We start from the raw sequence: 17375 nt of genomic DNA, 5'->3' as shown, positions 1-17375 counted from the left end.
TCCGACAATGGTATATGTTTGCAAGGTGTAAGGTTGGTGATTTCACATTAACTGCCTGGCTAAATCACATGAAATTGCACCTGCGTGCATAGTAAATGATTGTGAGAGGTGACGTGGACTAGACAGGTATGTGGCACGAGGTTACTTAGCAACAGGGGCAAAATATACTGTTGCTAAGAAACAGCCTCCTTACTGCCCATCGGGTGCAGTGTACACATGTTGCTCAAGCATTCGAGTTCATGCTTTAGATTAAATCGCTTGCGTGCACAAAAACCTGTTCATTTCAGATGGAAGATCATGCATGTACGTCTGATGTAAGAGCCCCAGGCATTGTGTAGAAACCACATGGATCTGATTAGTGTTATTTTTAATAGTCTTTAAAAAGGCAAAGCATGTGTGCGTAAACTGCGCGTAAAATATTGCCGCGCGCACAGTGTCCCCAAATACCCTCAAAACTCCAATAGTGTTCCAATTGACAATTTTAACAAGAGATAGGGCTATCACTCAAATTTCAGATACCTTTCTCTGACAAGTCTCTGGCAACCCGTTTCATTCTGGTGCGGAACGTACCTTTCCCTAAAATGATAGGTTGTTTACTATATTTTGTCTGTCGTTTGTTAAACACTGTTGCTACAGCAGACGTGATGTGATGGCCCTACGTCCATAGACTATTACACACTTTAAGGTCTCACCCCGAAAGTAGGCTTGTCTTTGACGAAACCAGCCTGCACGAATTACGTGGATGTACTGTAGGCTTGTGATTTTTGCTGCCTGCAATATTTGACGGGCGTTTAGACCGCGTGTCGTCTCGCCACTAACGAGAGAGTAGGTTGTATCTTTAGGACTCTTCACTGTATCCACCTGAGACCGTTATATATGTCAGTAAGAAGCCAACGAATGAGGTTCTACACACAACAGCATCACCGCAGGTGTATCTGCAACGGCACTTTGGAATCTACACATCGTACGGCATCAGCACCGCACAATACCTGTGCGCACGGTAAGCATGTACTATCATTTCTAATCATATTATACTCATATGGAGTTGTTTAGAGTTGCAGCTACAAGGTGGTCTATTTAGATTCATTTTATTCTTAATTGTTACAGATCTACTTGCTTATATAAAAAAAAAATGATTTGATATTCGCGCAAAGTTGGAATGTAAGTCTCATGCGTACGTTTATTTTTGCATTTCATGAAAGCCTATTAGCTAACCATAAAGCCTATCCAAAGATGGTGTTATTTGTTTTTTAATATATGATTGTGCTATTTTTCCTGATCAAACAGAAGTTTGGATGATAGTGTTACATTAGATATTAGTCTATATATCGATACATGTTCCACTTTACAAAGTTGACCTCGTCTGAGGTCATTTCTGTACAGACCACTACCCTTTCTTCCACTAGGTGATGGGCTTGTTCTTTATTGTTGTACATCTACTGTAAGGGATCTTAAAGGGGCAATCAGCAATTGCTACATACATTTTTGGACTTATAAATAATTGATATGTACCCATTGATTCTTGAATAATATAACTTATAAATGCTTCATGAGCTTAGTTTAACTGTGGTACCCCATCAGAACCCGAAATATAAGATTGTTTTACTCCAATGTTTGTAAACAAAGTAAATGTAAACAAACCCTATATAGCATCAAAACATGGTTAAAACTATCATTTTGATATCATAGACGGTCAGTCCTTGCATCCATAGCTCTTTCTGTGAATTTGAGAGTGTTAACATTTCTACAGCCCCATCCTTCTGCTTTTTACCAAAACAGGGTCAGAGAGGTGCTTTATTATTGTTTATACTGCTGATTGCCCATTTAATTTGGTTCCATTTGTTGGAATGGCAACTTTTTTGAATGGTGATTATTGTCTTCTAAAAAATGTAGTTAATGATGTGCAGCTTCAGATATAGATTTGGTTGGAATTGTGTTAGGCATATTGGAGTAATGCATATCGGAGATTATTGTTGATGTGTACATTTTGTAGATTACTCATGAAACGTTTTAAACTATCAGGGATAATGAAGTGATTCCTTAGTAAGCAATCTTAGTCTAGTCTGTCTAGGCTGTACTAACTCCAAAACCACACCTCCAATAAACCATCTGGAAGACAATACACAGATTTTAGTGACTAAATAAATATTTTGAGTTACTTTTATTTTGAGCTTCAATTTTGTCAATAAGCGAATTTAGATTGCCCAGTGGCACGTTGGTTTTCACAGTATACGTTATTTCATCTTCCCAGTGTCCTTGTATATACAACTTCTTGTTTTAGTTGGTTGCTCAGCAGCTTAGTGCTTTTGTTTCCCTTTTGTAGATGAATGAAAGGCATGCAGTGGTAAAAAGAATGCACTTGCCAAAATAACCTATACTTTCATGTACAAATGTAAAGTGATCCAGAATTAGTATACCTAAGCTCCAAATGAACTAAATGACCCATACCTGTTTTGTGTGTTCCCATTTCTGTCTCCCTATGCCTCTCTTTCCCTCCTTCCCCTTTTCTGTCTTTCTCCTCCTCTCTCTCTTCCAATCCCTCTACCTCCCACTCTTTATCTCTCACGCCCCCTCTCCATTTCCCCCCTATCTCTCTCTCTCTCCACCAGTGGGATAGGGAGTGTTGGTGGTCTATGAATGTGGCCGAGCGTGCCCCCCACCACAACATCTGCCTCTGTGCTCGTGGGGACTATGCGCTGCACAACCCTGAATGCACTGGCCGGTGGTTTGCGAGAACAGGGAGGGGGGTGGAGCAGCAGCAGGGGGTCGAGGGGGGCGCAGCATGCCGCCTCCCTTCCGCATCGCTGTGCTGGGGGCACAAGGCGTGGGCAAGACTGCCATCGTGCAGCGCTTCCTCCACGATGACTACAGCGAGTTGCCCACCCCGGCAACCAGCCGCGCCCGCCGGGTCCACCTGTCTGCTGCTGTGCTCAATGGCCACGTGCACGACCTGCAGATCACTGACTATCCTGCCATCACCAGCTTCCCCGGGAACTCAATGCAGGTACTGTCCCACTAAAGCACAACAGTGATGGGAACTGATGTGTGTGTGTGTGTGAATGGAATGTATATGTTTAAATGAATGATTAGAATATTCCACCCTGAAACAGTGTGGCAGGTTAGACATTGTAGACAGGTGAAAGGTCCATTTTAATGTCATGACATGAGGAGAGGAAGACACTTCTGATTTGATGCTGTGTATGCCCTGCTTTGATGCCTCACAGTCCCTTTTATTTAAATTCACACACACATCTGAAAGTGTGTAGTCAGCAGCTTTGTCATTGGGTTAGAAAAGAGGACAACCTGCTCTCTGTATTCACCTAGGATGTCACATAAAAGAAGAAGAAATCTGTTTTATCTATACTGAAATATCTAATATTCTCAGATGAATGTATTATACAACACAGGGCTCTCCTGAGAACACTGTTATAAGAGGGATAAATTAGATGGGGTTATTACTCTGTCCAGAAGATACTGCTAAAGCAGCTTTTATTGTTGTAGTACTCGAGACCGGTCTCAAGACCACATATTTGGTGTCTCGGTCTTGTCTCGGTGTCGGATACATTTGTACTCGGTCTTGACTCGGTCTCGGACAGTGATGACTCGTAATTTCTTCCCGAGACCAGCGGAGTAAAAAACTAATAATTATCAGCTTCCATTCAGTCAGCGCATAAAACAGCGTCACCAGGCCAAATACACTGCTCAAAAAAATTAAGGGAACACTTAAACAACACAATGTAACCAGGGGCGAAAATCTGATATCAACCTTGGAGGGGACAATTACATGAAATTTTCTCAGGAGCAATTCCTGAGGGGGACACCAAAAGTAGTGCTGTAACACATAGCCTACGTTGTAATATGTTAAATGTATATTGAGGGGCCATAATCACTACTGGATCATTGTTGGGTACAGTAGTTAACTGAAGGGTTGTCCCAACTTGTTTAAATCATTATAATACTACTAATAATAATAGTTATAGCAATGTTCCTTATCAGTGCAGTGTTCCTCTCTCTTGAAACGTTTGCAAGAGTTTGCGGTTCTATAAATTGTGGGTGTGGCTGATATGGTTTTGTGTCATCACTGAGGTAACTGGACGATGCTGTGCCACTGTCCCCTATACTGGTGCTGCTGGCAACAAGGGTGACACCTGGTCCTGCCGTGGCTGTGACACTGTCCTCAAGTCTCTCTCCTTGGCTCTTTCCCTTTCACCACCCTCACTGACTCACAGTCTGTCTCCTAGAAAAGAAATAAGGTGTTTGCTGTACTCCTAACTACCGGTACCCAAAACTACACAATTAATCACAACAGCAATACCATTGCCTTAAACAAATCTTGGTTCAGTCACCAGTTTAAATTGAGAGTGGGTTGTATTCATGGCATTTTCCAATTATGTCCCTATTTTACAAATCAAAAAAATTGAGAACCTTTCATAATGTTGCCAAACAAACTCAACAAACTTACCTGAGACTCCCTGTCTCTGCCAGTCTGTCCCTGCATATCTGTCCCCAGCTCTGCTGTCTGTGTGCCATCTGTTGCCTGCTCTGCCTAATGACATCATTGTGAAATATATTTCCATTAGCATTTCACTTCTTTCTTATGAACATTTTATCAACTGGTCTTTGAGATATTAGGCTACTAGAGTTCTTACTTTGCGTTTTGGTGTACTGAAAAATACTCTGATGTCCGTCTTTTTACTTTTTTCTGACATTTTTCTACCTGGCTGGCTGGCTGACCGGTCTAGCTGCACACACACATTTACACAACACATGCTGCAACGTTTTGAAATTTTAACATAGTTTGTTTCATATTGGCAGGCTTCCAACAATAGCTGAATTTGCAAAGCTAGCGAGCACCAATTCCGTTTCTGTGGTGTTTGCTATAATCTTTGCTACCTGGTTAAAGGTGAAAAAAATAAAAAATTCACTAGCGACAATTTAGCTTTTGCAACGAGACCATTAAATATATTTAAGACAATGGTATAAGAGAGTGTAGTTTTGTTCAGTTTGGACTTCAGTTTATCGCTAACCTTATCACAGGGACTTTGAAGCACTACAGCTGCATGCTAATCTTGGAATAAACTGACGATAGCAAATAATCCATCTTTGACGACGCCACATAAATGGAATAGGTACTAGCTAGCTTGATAGTTAATGTTTGCTTTAGTTTGCGCGCTAGCTCTACAAATTCAGCTAGTGTGTGAACCCTGCAACATGAAAAAAATATATACATTGCTAAGGCGCGATTGACTGGATTACCTCGCGTCAGTTACGTACATTGAGTGCCTTTCGGACAGTAGATACGAGCCCTCTATTACCTTGCCAGCTAAAGAACTGGCAGTGGATCAAACCATTGTGAGGCAAAGGGCGGGGGGGTCGCAATCTTGTGAAATTTAAAAACGCGCTATTAAGTGTCTATAATCAGTACAAGTGCTTTCATTGCGTATTATTAATATTATTGAAATGACATAGTTATGTTTACAGTGATATATTGGGGGGGACAAATCATATTTTCCCCAGGATGGGGGGGTCGTGTCCCCCCCGTCCCCCCTGGGATTTCCGCCTATGAATGTAACTCCAAGTCAATCACACTTCTGTGAAATCAAACTGTCCACTTAGGAAGCAACACTGATTGACAATAAATTTCACATGCTGTTGTGCAAATGGAATAGACAAAAGGTGGAAATTATAGGCAATTAGCAAGACACCCCCAAAAAAGGAGTGATTCTGCAGGTGGGGATCACAGACCACTTCTCAGTTCCTATGCTTCCTGGCTGATGTTTTGGTCACTTTTGAATGCTGGCGGTGCTCTCACTCTAGTGGTAGCATGAGACGGATTCTACAACCCACACAAGTGGCTCAGGTAGTGCAGCTCATCCAGGATGGCACATCAATGCGAGCTGTGGCAAAAAGGTTTGCTGTGTCTGTCAGCGTAGTGTCCAGAGCATGGAGGCGCTACCAGGAGACAGGCCAGTACATCAGGAGACGTGGAGGAGGCCGTAGGAAGGCAACAACCCAGCAGCAGGACCGCTACCTCCGCCTTTGTGCAAGGAGGTGCACTGCCAGCGCCCTGCAAAATGACCTCCAGGAGGCCACAAATGTGCATGTGTCTGCTCAAACGGTCAGAAACAGACTCCATGAGGGTGGTATGAGGGCCCGACGTCCACAGTTGGGGGTTGTGCTTAGAGCCCAACACCGTGCAGGACGTTTGGCATTTGCCAGAGAACACCAAGATTGGCAAATTCGCCACTGGCGCCCTGTGCTCTTCACAGATGAAAGCAGGTTCACACTGAGCACATGAGCACATGTGACAGACGTGACAGAGTCTGGAGACGCTGTGGAGAACATTCTGCTGCCTGCAACATCCTCCAGCATGACCGGTTTGGCGATGGGTCAGTCATGGTGTGGGGCGGCATTTCTTTGTGGGGCCGCACAGCCCTCCATGTGCTCGCCAGAGGTAGCCTGACTGCCAATAGGTACCGAGATGAGATCCTCAGACCCCTTGTGAGACCATATGCTGACACATGCACATTTGTGGCCTGCTGGAGGTCATTTTTCAGGGCGCTGGCAGTGTTTATTTACTGCAGTGTCCATTAATTGTGCGAATGCACATCCATTTTCCCACTCTATTGCGGTAGAATTATCACAAATGCCTTTGAGTGTTTGGGAATTCCAGATACTAAGAATTTATGAAAACGTGAAAATGACCATACCTATGTGGTCACATGTCAGAATGTTTTTTAAAACGTGTAATATTCTTCCTGTGGGTGTATATGAACAGATTTTAATAAGATTTCACGTTGCTAAAATGCTGTCAGTACCACTTTAAATGCAACAATGTTTCACACACAACTTATTTTCAAAGAGATGGCTAACAACATCAAGCAAACAGCAATAAAAAAACAGTTCCACTCACCAGATGATGATCATTTGAAACTTAACTTCTTGTTGAAAGTTATTCTTGAAAAGGGAGAAGCTAACAAATTAGCAACAACATCCTCTTTGATAACACCTGCTGCCGCTGAAAACTAGCCGACAACAAAAGCTAGCTAGTGTAAGAAATTGTAATAGATACTGGAAACTTGTTTTAACAACTTCTCAACACAAGCTATACTTGACACAACAGGAACCCATCCCCCTCTTTTCCCCCACACATGTTGTTCTCATCAGATAACAACCACAGACCCACACACACTCCCCTCCCCCATGAACAGGCCCCTGCTAAAACAACCCAACATACATTATATTCAAGGTTGAGACCAAAGACAAAGAACCATGTTAAGAGCCAATGGAAAGTCGACACCAGGCCCGAACAGGACTACCCACGACCCAGAGCGACCAATCAGAAGGCCAGACTACCAGATTCAACCTACTTCCCTTGCTGTATAATGAACTGTAAAATATGTTTAGGCTCTCTTTATCTGAAGGTTCCATACGAGCCAGACGAAAAGGGGCCGTGCTGCACGATTTGCCAGATATTTTTACCTCTTAATAAACTGCCTTAATATAACATTATCCACCTTGTCCAGTGTCTCAACTTGACCTCCTGTCTCCAATAACGTTTTATCAACACTAGCTAGACTGTGGGAAAACTACTGCTCACTATTGAGTAGTGAGTTACCTGTTGGCCTTCAAGAAGGCAGAAGTTTCCATACTTTTTGTAAAAAACGGTCTCACTCATGAAGACAAAATGTGATTGGATGATTTCACTGTCACTCCAAAATTTTGTCCTAATAATATTGAACGGCAGATGCCTTTATCTAGCTTCTAATGGCGTAGCCAATGGCTGACTTAGCTAGCTAGATGTATCCCCCAGAGACTAGCAAAGAAATATTTGTTTAGCTTCAGTTTTAACCCTTTCCTTTCCAACAAAAACAAAAGACATTAAATCAGAACATCATTGAAAATAATAAAATAATTATCATTATTTCTATATTATTATAATAATTATTTTATAAATCCTTAGCCCTTCTCTGAAGGCTTATTGTTCCCCACTATGTTTGGGTTAGTAATAATTTGTAGAGTGGCTCTATTTTTCCCTCAGCAGCATTTTTTCACCATTCTGAATGTCTAAAGAATCCATATGTTGTTCTGAAATATGAACACAGAAATACTGGACATTTTGAACTCTTATGGTGGTGATTTACCAAAATTACCATCATGATCTTGAATTGGGCTCGCATTTTTCTGGTCTCGGTCTTGACTTGGTCTCGGACCCCTTGTCCCCCCCCCCGGTCTTGGTCTTGACTTGGTCTCGCCCCCCTCCGGTCTTCATTCTGAAAAAGTCTACAAAAGCTGTGCGTGCATGTGTACAGAATAGGTGAAGACTATTGGTCTCCATGCTACTATTTAAAATAAATCTTTCCGTCACATTCAAAATGTATCAAACAGTGCATCTGAGTATTACCAGACAAAGGTACTGCTTCCTAATGAGAGTCTTCCCCATGTCTTCTCTTCTCCCTCCTGTCTCCTTCCCTCCTCTTTCTACTATTCTCTTTCCTTCACTTTTCTATCCTCTCCCCTCCCTCCTCCAGGAGTGGACAGACACCTGCTGCCGAGGCATCCGCAGCGCTCACGTCTACATCCTGGTCTATGACATCTGCTGCTTCGACAGCTTCGAATACATCAAGACCATGCGCCAGCAGATCCTAGAGACCAGGTGAGGACACGGCCTGCATGCCAAATAGGGGCCAGCTCCGGCTGGCACCAGCTCTTTGAACTCAGCCGTAATTATGGCTCGCTATGAATAGAGAAGCCTGGGCCGCAATCAGGAGCCTCCACCGCCACACTCACACAGAACATTTATTTAACATTTGGACTGAAATCAACATGAGTGGCTCAGACTGCCAGGGTCAAGTGTCTTCATAATCACTTCGGCTTCTCTTCACAATCCCTCCATTGTCTTTTTGCTATTTCATATGTTCTATTGAATTCTGTATTTTTTAGATGTTGTTGGAAGCGAAAGCAGTGTGGAATGGTGTGATGAAAACAGTTTTAACAACACCCACTTTATAGACTCACAATAGACACTATAGACACTCAACAGATACTTGTTACAAAACAAGTAATTCACAGTGGTTATCTTACCATGGTAAAAAGTTGAGTCACAGTCTGATAGAACTGTTTCCCAGCCAATCTTTCACTGTGGATGAAATGTTTCCAGAAACATTAGATTATTTTTTAACAAACCACCCCTCTTGGCTCTGGGCTTGAAAAAAAATCAATAACCATTCCATGCGAATCCACAAATGTCATGTTAGTAGTGCTCGCTTGCTTTTCAGGTCGATACATCTCTCCCAAACCAGGCAGCTGCTAAACCAATTCTGTGTCATATGATTAGTCAAAGCAATTTGCGCAAACCATCCCTCCTGGGAGCCCAGATAGCTTTAATCAGACTGTGTGTCCTAATAACAGGGTTGGGAAACAAGGCTGGTGTTTGTCTTAGACTGATGTCAGTGTGGGATAGTGACATGATGTGATGTTTGGAGGGACGGACGTGTGATACGTGTCAGTGGAGCGGAGATTGATTCTGAGAGCCATTAGCTTGCAACCACGTGACTTGTCGTTGTGAGGCAGCTGATGACCTTGGTGGCAAACACGTGTTTAATTTACAATGAAATCATCTTCACGCCACCATCTCTCTTGCACGTCTCACATGTCTCGCTCTCACACACACAGAGGGAGAGATGGGTTGTTTAATATCATCTCCAAATCTGCTAATGAGCCAGGGACTAGACTGACAGCTGGCTGGCTGCCTGGGACTAGACTGACAGCTGGTTGGCTGCCTCTCCTAAGGCATATTTGCCTTAGGAGATTTTTCTGCAATGTACTTACTGTATGTGCTGCTATTGTAATATCTAATGTATTATAAAAGATGTCTAACTTAATTGAAATTCTTCATAACATACCATGGTGAAAATGTATCGAGGCATAGGATTTACTGTAGGTTTGACCCAACCAACCCCCTTGGCCTCAGTTTTGAAAAGTCAATAAGGCTTCCTCTTGAATCCACACATTCCTCTTCATGGCACTGGGACGTGAAAGTGGACGTCACAGCTGTTCCAGTGGTGACAGTAGGGGCGGGGTGTGTGAGCATGAGGCTGTCAATCAGTGCCCACTCTGACAGCACCACGTTGCCAAGGCCATACAGAGGCTAATGGTGTCAGTGACCGGTCCTGTCACAGCCATTCATCTCCCAGTCATCCATTTATTGGGTGGGCTCGCCCAGTTATGATTATGCACAAATCATCAGATTTGTTAGATTTACGTGATAAATGTTTTGCAGTACATGCTTGTAAAACCAACATTTGGAGCAGTAGGCTACATTCTTTTGAAATCAATATAAGGAACTGACAGTTGAGGAAAAGCTATTTATTTCTTAGGAAAGAGGGAACTGTCACAAGAACTATCATCATCTTCAGGAGATAAGGAAGAGACAAAAGCTGAACACAGGCTTGGGATGGGGAGAGGAGGGTGACACCTTGGATCTTACTCACATATATCTGACTAGAGATACAGTGCATTCGGAAAGTATTCAGACCCCTTGACTTTCTCCACATTTTGTTACGTTACAGCCTTGTTCTAAAATTGATGAAATTGTTTTTTTCCACTCATCAAACTATATACAATACACCACAATGACAAAGCAAAAACAGGTTTTTAGAAATCTTTGCAAATGTATATAAAAAAATATATATATATCAAATTTACATAAGTATTCAGACCCTTTACCCAGTACTTTGTTCAAGCACCTTTGGCAGCACACCCGTATTTGGGGAGTTTCTCCCATTCTTCTCTGCAGATCCTTTCAAGCTTTGTCAGGTTGGATGGGAAGGTACGCTGCACAGCTATTCTCAGGTCTCTCCAGAGATGTTCGATCGGGTTGAAGTCCAGGCTCTGGCTTGGACACTCAAGGACATTCAGAGACTTGTCCCGAAGCCACTCCTGCATTGTCTTGGCTGTGTGCTTAGGGTCGTTGTCCTGTTGGAATTTTAACCTTTACCCCAGTCTGAGTTTCTGAGCAGGTTTTCATCAAGGATCTCTCTGTACTTTGCTCCGTTTATTTTTCCCTTGATCCTGACTAGTCTCCCAGTCCCTGCCACTGAAAAACATCCCCACAGCATGATGCTGCCACCACCATGCTTCATCGTAGGAATGTTGCCAGGTTTCCTTGGCACCATCCTTATGGTTTTATCAGACCAGAGAATTTTGTTCCTCATAGTCTGAGTCCTTTAGGTGCCTTCTGGCAAACTCCAAGCGGGCTGTCATGTGCCTTTTACTGGGGAGTGGCTTCCGTCTGGCCACTCTACCATAAAGGCCTGATTGGTGGAGTGCTGCAGAGATGGTTGTCCTTCTGGAAGGTTCTCCCATCTCCACAGAGGAACTCTGGAGCTCTGTCAGTGACCATCAGGTTCTTGTTCCCCTCCCTGACCAAGGACCTTGTCCCCTGATTGCTCAGTTTGGCCGGGCAGCCAGCTCTAGGAACAGTCTTGGTGGGTCCAAACTTCTTCCATTTAAGAATGATGGAAGCCACTGTGTTCTTGGGGACCTTTAATGCTGCATGAATGTTTTGGTACCCTTCCCCAGATCTATGCCTCGACACAATCCTGTCTCGGAGCTCTACAGGCAATTCCTTCGACCTCATGGCTTGGTTTTTGCTCTGACATGCACTGTCAACTGTGGGACCTTATATAGACATGTGTGTGCTTTTCCAAATCATGTCCAATCAATTGAATTTACCTCTGGTGGACTCAAATCAAGTTGTAGAAACATCTCAAGGATGATCAATGGAAACATGATGCTCAATTTCAAATCTCATAGCAAAGGGTCTGAATAGTTGTGTAAATAAGGTATTTCTGTTTTTTGCATTGTCATTATGGGGTATTTTAAAAAAAATGTTTTGATTAAGGTTGTAATGTAACAAAATGTGGAAAAAGTAAATGGGTCTGAATACTTTTCAAATGCACTGTACACTCTGTACACACATACTATGTACACACACAATGAACACTCACCTCAGAAACCCAAGGTTTCAAACAAAGCTCTGTAGGAGCTACCAGCATTGACAAGAGGGGGAATTACTTTGACAAGAGGGGGAATTTAAACCTTCCCTCGTCGAACTCAAAGTTTCTGTCAAGGTGCACATGTCAGTAAATTTACAGAGTTAAGAAAAGCCCTTGTTAAATTAAATATTTTGAAAATGTCTAGACTTTTGTCAGGTGCGCAACTTTGGTTTTAGAATTGAGGGGGGGGGCATTATCCGACCGGATACCTTTTTTTAATAAACACTCCAAAACAGCCTATCCGACCGGTCAGAGGCGTTCGCATGTTCCTAAAGTACACCGTTGCCTCATTTTGTATCACATTCCAATGATAACTGGGAGGGACAAAAATGCAATTCCAGTGAAAGTTGCACCCCTTGTTTTTGGTCATGAATAACTCCAAACAAAAACGGCTCTTAATCCTCTCCCTACGAAGACATCCTGATAAAAAGGCTTAGAGTCAGTTTTGGACAGAGTTGGCAGGGCAGGGGATTTGATAACGCTGCCTCAATAGCATCAACTATAACTGAGGTACAAATCTGTGTCAGTCATAGTCTAAGCCTTGCTCTCATTCTGTGTGTTTTTGTCTCTTTTCCTCTCCAGGGTGTTGGTCACAGGCGACATGCCCATCCTGGTCGTGGGGAACAAGCGGGACTTGCAGAGGGGGCGTGTTATCCCCCGCCACAACATGTCCGACCTGGTGAGGAAGAACTGGAAGTGTGGCTACGTGGAGTGTTCGGCCAAGTTCAACTGGCACGTGCTTCTGCTGTTCGGGGAGGCTCTGCGCAGTGTGGGCTGTGCCCGCTGCAAACACGTCCATGCAACCATCCGCTTCCAACGGGCACTAAGAAACGAACGCTGTGCCCTCATGTGATTTACTCAGTGACGGTGGGTGCGCACCAGAGTGGCATTGAGGGCCATTGGTACAGTAAACCTCCCTAGGACCACCATGGCTGACCACATTTCTGTCCCGTGAAGCTACAGTATTAACATGTAACAGCCCTCTGTTTTGCTGCTATCTGACTTGATCAGGGATGGAGAGTACCACCCTATCCATCTTTGTAAAGTATCTTTGATATTTTCTTGATTTGGAGGCAGCTAAACCAACCCCTTGCTGTAAAAATTCTGAACTCGTTCAAGTACACTAAAGGAACTTTCCAGCATCTGGGAGTCGCTCCAGACAGACAGATTGGCTTATGTTGTTTGACTCACCTGGACGTTGATCGATGTATGACATTGCTAATGTCAAAGCCCTGTTTGGAGTGGGATTGAGGTTGACATCTGCTGATGCATTCTCTTTCTCTGCTCGGATGTCTTGAAGGTGCACACTTGAGCATATAATCCCCAGAGGTAGCTATACGAATTCCGTACACAAGCCCATCTCAATTAGTCCTCTGAAACCAAAACAGCCAACCATAGGGAGATTTCTGTTAAATGGAGTAATCCAATCCAGTCCACCTTTACGCTCCACTCGCAAACAAACAACTGTGTACATCCATAAATCTACAACAGTAGAAGCACATAAGGGTGTTTATATACAAACACAACTCAGACCAAACCCCTGATATGAGACTGTTAATGATATTTTTACAGTATAAGGTCTAAATGTAATAAAATACTTGAGGCTAGACATGGTTGTCAACATATCGGCCTGTTCAGGTCCTCTGAACTGCTAAATACAGCAATAAATGAACATGCCATGCTTGAATGTTAATAATCTTTGGTAAAACGTAGATATAAGGGGGAACAAAAGGACACACTTGTTCCTGTAAGGTTGTATTCAATTAAATGTTTTATTTATTTCACCTTTATTTAACCAGGTAGGCTAGCTGAGAACAAGTTCTCATTTACAACTGCGACCTGGCCAAGATAAAGCAAAGCAGTGCGACACAAACACAGAGTTACACATGGAATAAACAAGCGTAGTCAATAACACAATAGAAAAAAAAAACAAAGTCTATATACAGTGTGGGCAAATGGCGTGAGGTGGTAAGGCAATAAATAGGGCATAGTAGCAAGTAATTACAATTTAGCAAATTAACACTGAAGTGATAATGTGCAAGTAGAAATACTGGTGTGCAAAAGAGCAGAAAAGTAAATAAAAACAATATGGGGAAAAGAGAACACAATGCAGATACGGCTAGCCTACCTGACTATCGCCACTTGTTTGAGTGAAACTAAATTAGTATGGTACTACTATGGTACTTGGTTTCTCAAATGATTGCCTCGCCTGGTTCACCAACTACTTCTTTGATAGAGTTCAGTGTGTCAAATCGGAGGGCCTGTTGTCCGGGCCTCTGGCAGTCTCTATGGGGGTGCCACAGGGTTCAATTCTTGGACCGACTCTCTTCTCTGTATACATCAATGATGTCGCTCTTGCTGCTGGTGAGTCTCTGACCCACCTCTACGCAGACGACACCATTCTGTATACATCTGGCCCTTCTTTGGACACTGTGTTAACAACCCTCCAGACAAGCTTCAATACCATACAACTCTCCTTCCGTGGCCTCCAATTGCTCTTAAATACAAGTAAAACTAAATGCATGCTCTTCAACCGATCGCTGCCTGCACCTGCACGCCCGTCCAACATCACTACTCTGGACGGTTCTGACTTAGACTATGTGGACAACTACAAATACCTAGGTGTCTGGTTAGACTGTAAACTCTCCTTCCAGACTCACATAAAACGTCTCCAATCCAAAGTTAAATCTAGAATTGGCTTCCTATTTCGCAACAAAGCATCCTTCACTCACGCTGCCAAACATAACCTTGTAAAACTGACCATCCTACCAATCCTCGACTTCGGCGATGTCATTTACAAAATAGCCTCCAAAACCCTACTCAATAAATTGGATGCAGTCTATCACAGTGCCATCCGTTTTGTCACCAAAGCCCCATATACTACCCACCACTGCGACCTGTACGCTCTCGTTAGCTGGCCCTCGCTTCATACTCGTCGCCAAACCCACTGGCTCCAGGTCATCTACAAGACCCTGCTAGGTAAAGTCCCCCCTTATCTCAGCTCGCTGGTCACCATAGCAACACCCACCTGTAGCATGCGCTCCAGCAGGTATATCTCTCTGGTCACCCCAAAACCAATTCTTCCTTTGGCCGCCTCTCCTTCCAGTTCTCTGCTGCCAATGACTGGAATGAACTACAAAAATCTCTGAAACTGGAAACACACATCTCCCTCACTAGCTTTAAGCACCAGCTGTCAGAGCAGCTCACAGATTACTGCACCTGTACATAGCCCATCTATAATTTAGCCCAAACTACTACCTCCCCCCTACTGTATTTATTTATTTAGCTCCTTTGCACCCCATTATTTATATCTCTACTTTGCACATTCTTCCACTGCCAATCTACCATTCTAGTGTTTTACTTGCTATATTGTATTTACTTCGCCACCATGGCCTTTTTTTTGCCTTTACCTCCCTTATCTCACCTCATTTGCTCACATTGTATATAGACTTATTTTTCTACTCTATTATTGACTGTTTGTTTGTTTTACTCCATTTGTAACTCTGTGTTGTTGTATGTGTCGAACTGCTTTGCTTTATCTGGGCCAGGTCGCAATTCTAAATGAGAACTTGTTCTCAACTTGCCTACCTGGTTAAATAAAGTTGAAATAAAAAAAATAAGATAGTGATAATAAACTGCCAGTTGCAGGAGTTTTTTCTGTTTTGGACCAATCACATTCCATAAGGAGAGCCTCAAATGTCTAACAGCCCTCAAAATCAGAGCCAAACTACTTTTGTGACTTGTGATTTTAATAAGCCTGTTCCTGAATAAATAAATAAAACGGTTATATGCTGATGACCTAGCTAGCTGTCTATGATTATGAAGATGACTTTAAATTGTTCTGTGTTGATGTGAACCTATAATTACGATGGAGTCCTCAGACGTCCCATTCTCTGGTCTGTTTCATGAATACATCATAATTTGAGCATCCCTCTTCAATACTCCACAGGTAGGTCTGTCTGGAACTCTTACAGTACATAACTAGAGAAACTCGACAAACTAACATTCTCAAAGACCACTGCCTTGCATGGTTGCCCTTTACGCCACAGGTCAGATTTACTTTCCCTCCTCCACTGCCTTAGTCACAGACCTGCATAATCTCTTACCTGGGTACTACATCATTACACATTCCAATAAAACATTTTATTTTCAGGATTCCGGTTTAATTTCCTGAGGTCTCTCGCTAAAGGCCCATTTTGATGAGAACCACTAACCTGGCATTGTGAGGTGTCTAAAATATCAGTATTGTATTCAAAGATATCTACTGGAGGGCCATCTTGAAACTGAGGGCCTAATAAGAAAATACACACTAGTTGTGAATTACTGTTTTAATGCTATAATCAAATCAAATTGTTCAACAAACTTAATAGGTGCTTGTTTTGAGAAATTAAGTTGCTGAAAAAACAGAATTTGAGTTTAAGGCTACCGGATGCTGATCCCTGGTATGTCTCAGTGTGTATTGTTCATCCCAGTGTGTCAGTCTCGCTGGCCGGCCCACAGCCAGTAGAGGTAATTGAATGAGTCTTTCTAGTAGAGACTGAGGAGGCGAGGAGCGTGACGTGTGTGCAAGCGGATGGGGAACAAGCACAGCTGCTGTAGTGTGATGGGCTACAGCTCTGACAAGGGCTATTAATAGCTCCAGACTTGATCTTCCAAGCACCATTTTGCTAGAGGGGTATATAGAAGTCTGCAGGTTGCAGCCATAAACTCAATACACACAAGGTGACTGAGACAGCATCTTAGGCTAAATAAAGCAATCAAATGATGCTAAAGTAGCAACCTGCGGATCTGTAAACGAGAGGGTCACTCCTGAGAAGCAGAGATCAATAAAAAAATAATGCCTTGAATGTTGATCAAACACAAGCGCTGTCAAAGAAAAAAATAAATCTATTCAGAGTTCATCTGTGATTCAGCTCACAATCATGAAAGTGAATATTTTATTTAAAAAACGATTTAAACAAAAAAAAACTATCAAACAGCAAATGAGTTTGTGGCTTCAGCCACCACATTGTGTGTGACTGTGTGGGAGTGTGTTAATGTCTATTTGAGTTTGTGTGTGGGAGTGTGTTAATGTCTATTTGAGTTTGTGTGTGGGAGTTTGTTAATGTCTATTTGAGTTTGTGTGTGGGAGTGTGTTAATGTCTATTTGAGTTTGTGGATGTGTGTTTGCTGCCTTATATAAATGCAATGGCTCTGAAATTCAGCCATGTCTCAATAACCGAGTCTGTGGGTCTGGGTGAGGCTGTCTGCTTATCTTTTGTGCTCTGATAGAACGGATCCTGGAGTAACAGGCAGCAGCTGTGAGATGCGCAGATG

General features: G+C 42.8%; 1 protein-coding gene across 1 annotated transcript; it reads left to right on the top strand.

The window, feature by feature from the left end:
- The first annotated feature begins 440 nt into the window (after nucleotides 1-440).
- LOC129868376 (ras-like protein family member 10B) lies at nucleotides 441-15854 on the top strand. Its single transcript, XM_055942305.1, has 4 exons — nucleotides 441-1000; nucleotides 2610-3004; nucleotides 8532-8656; nucleotides 12642-15854. The coding sequence occupies exons 2-4, from the start codon at nucleotides 2711-2713 to the stop codon at nucleotides 12910-12912; spliced, it is 690 nt and encodes a 229-aa protein (XP_055798280.1). The 5' UTR covers nucleotides 441-1000; nucleotides 2610-2710; the 3' UTR covers nucleotides 12913-15854.
- The last annotated feature ends 1521 nt before the right edge of the window (nucleotides 15855-17375 follow it).

Source organism: Salvelinus fontinalis, chromosome 13 (assembly GCF_029448725.1).
Source record: "Salvelinus fontinalis isolate EN_2023a chromosome 13, ASM2944872v1, whole genome shotgun sequence".
Classification (NCBI taxonomy): Eukaryota; Metazoa; Chordata; class Actinopteri; order Salmoniformes; family Salmonidae; genus Salvelinus; species Salvelinus fontinalis.
The sequence above is the reverse complement of the archived record's forward strand: the minus strand, read 5'-3'. Positions and strand labels throughout refer to the sequence as shown.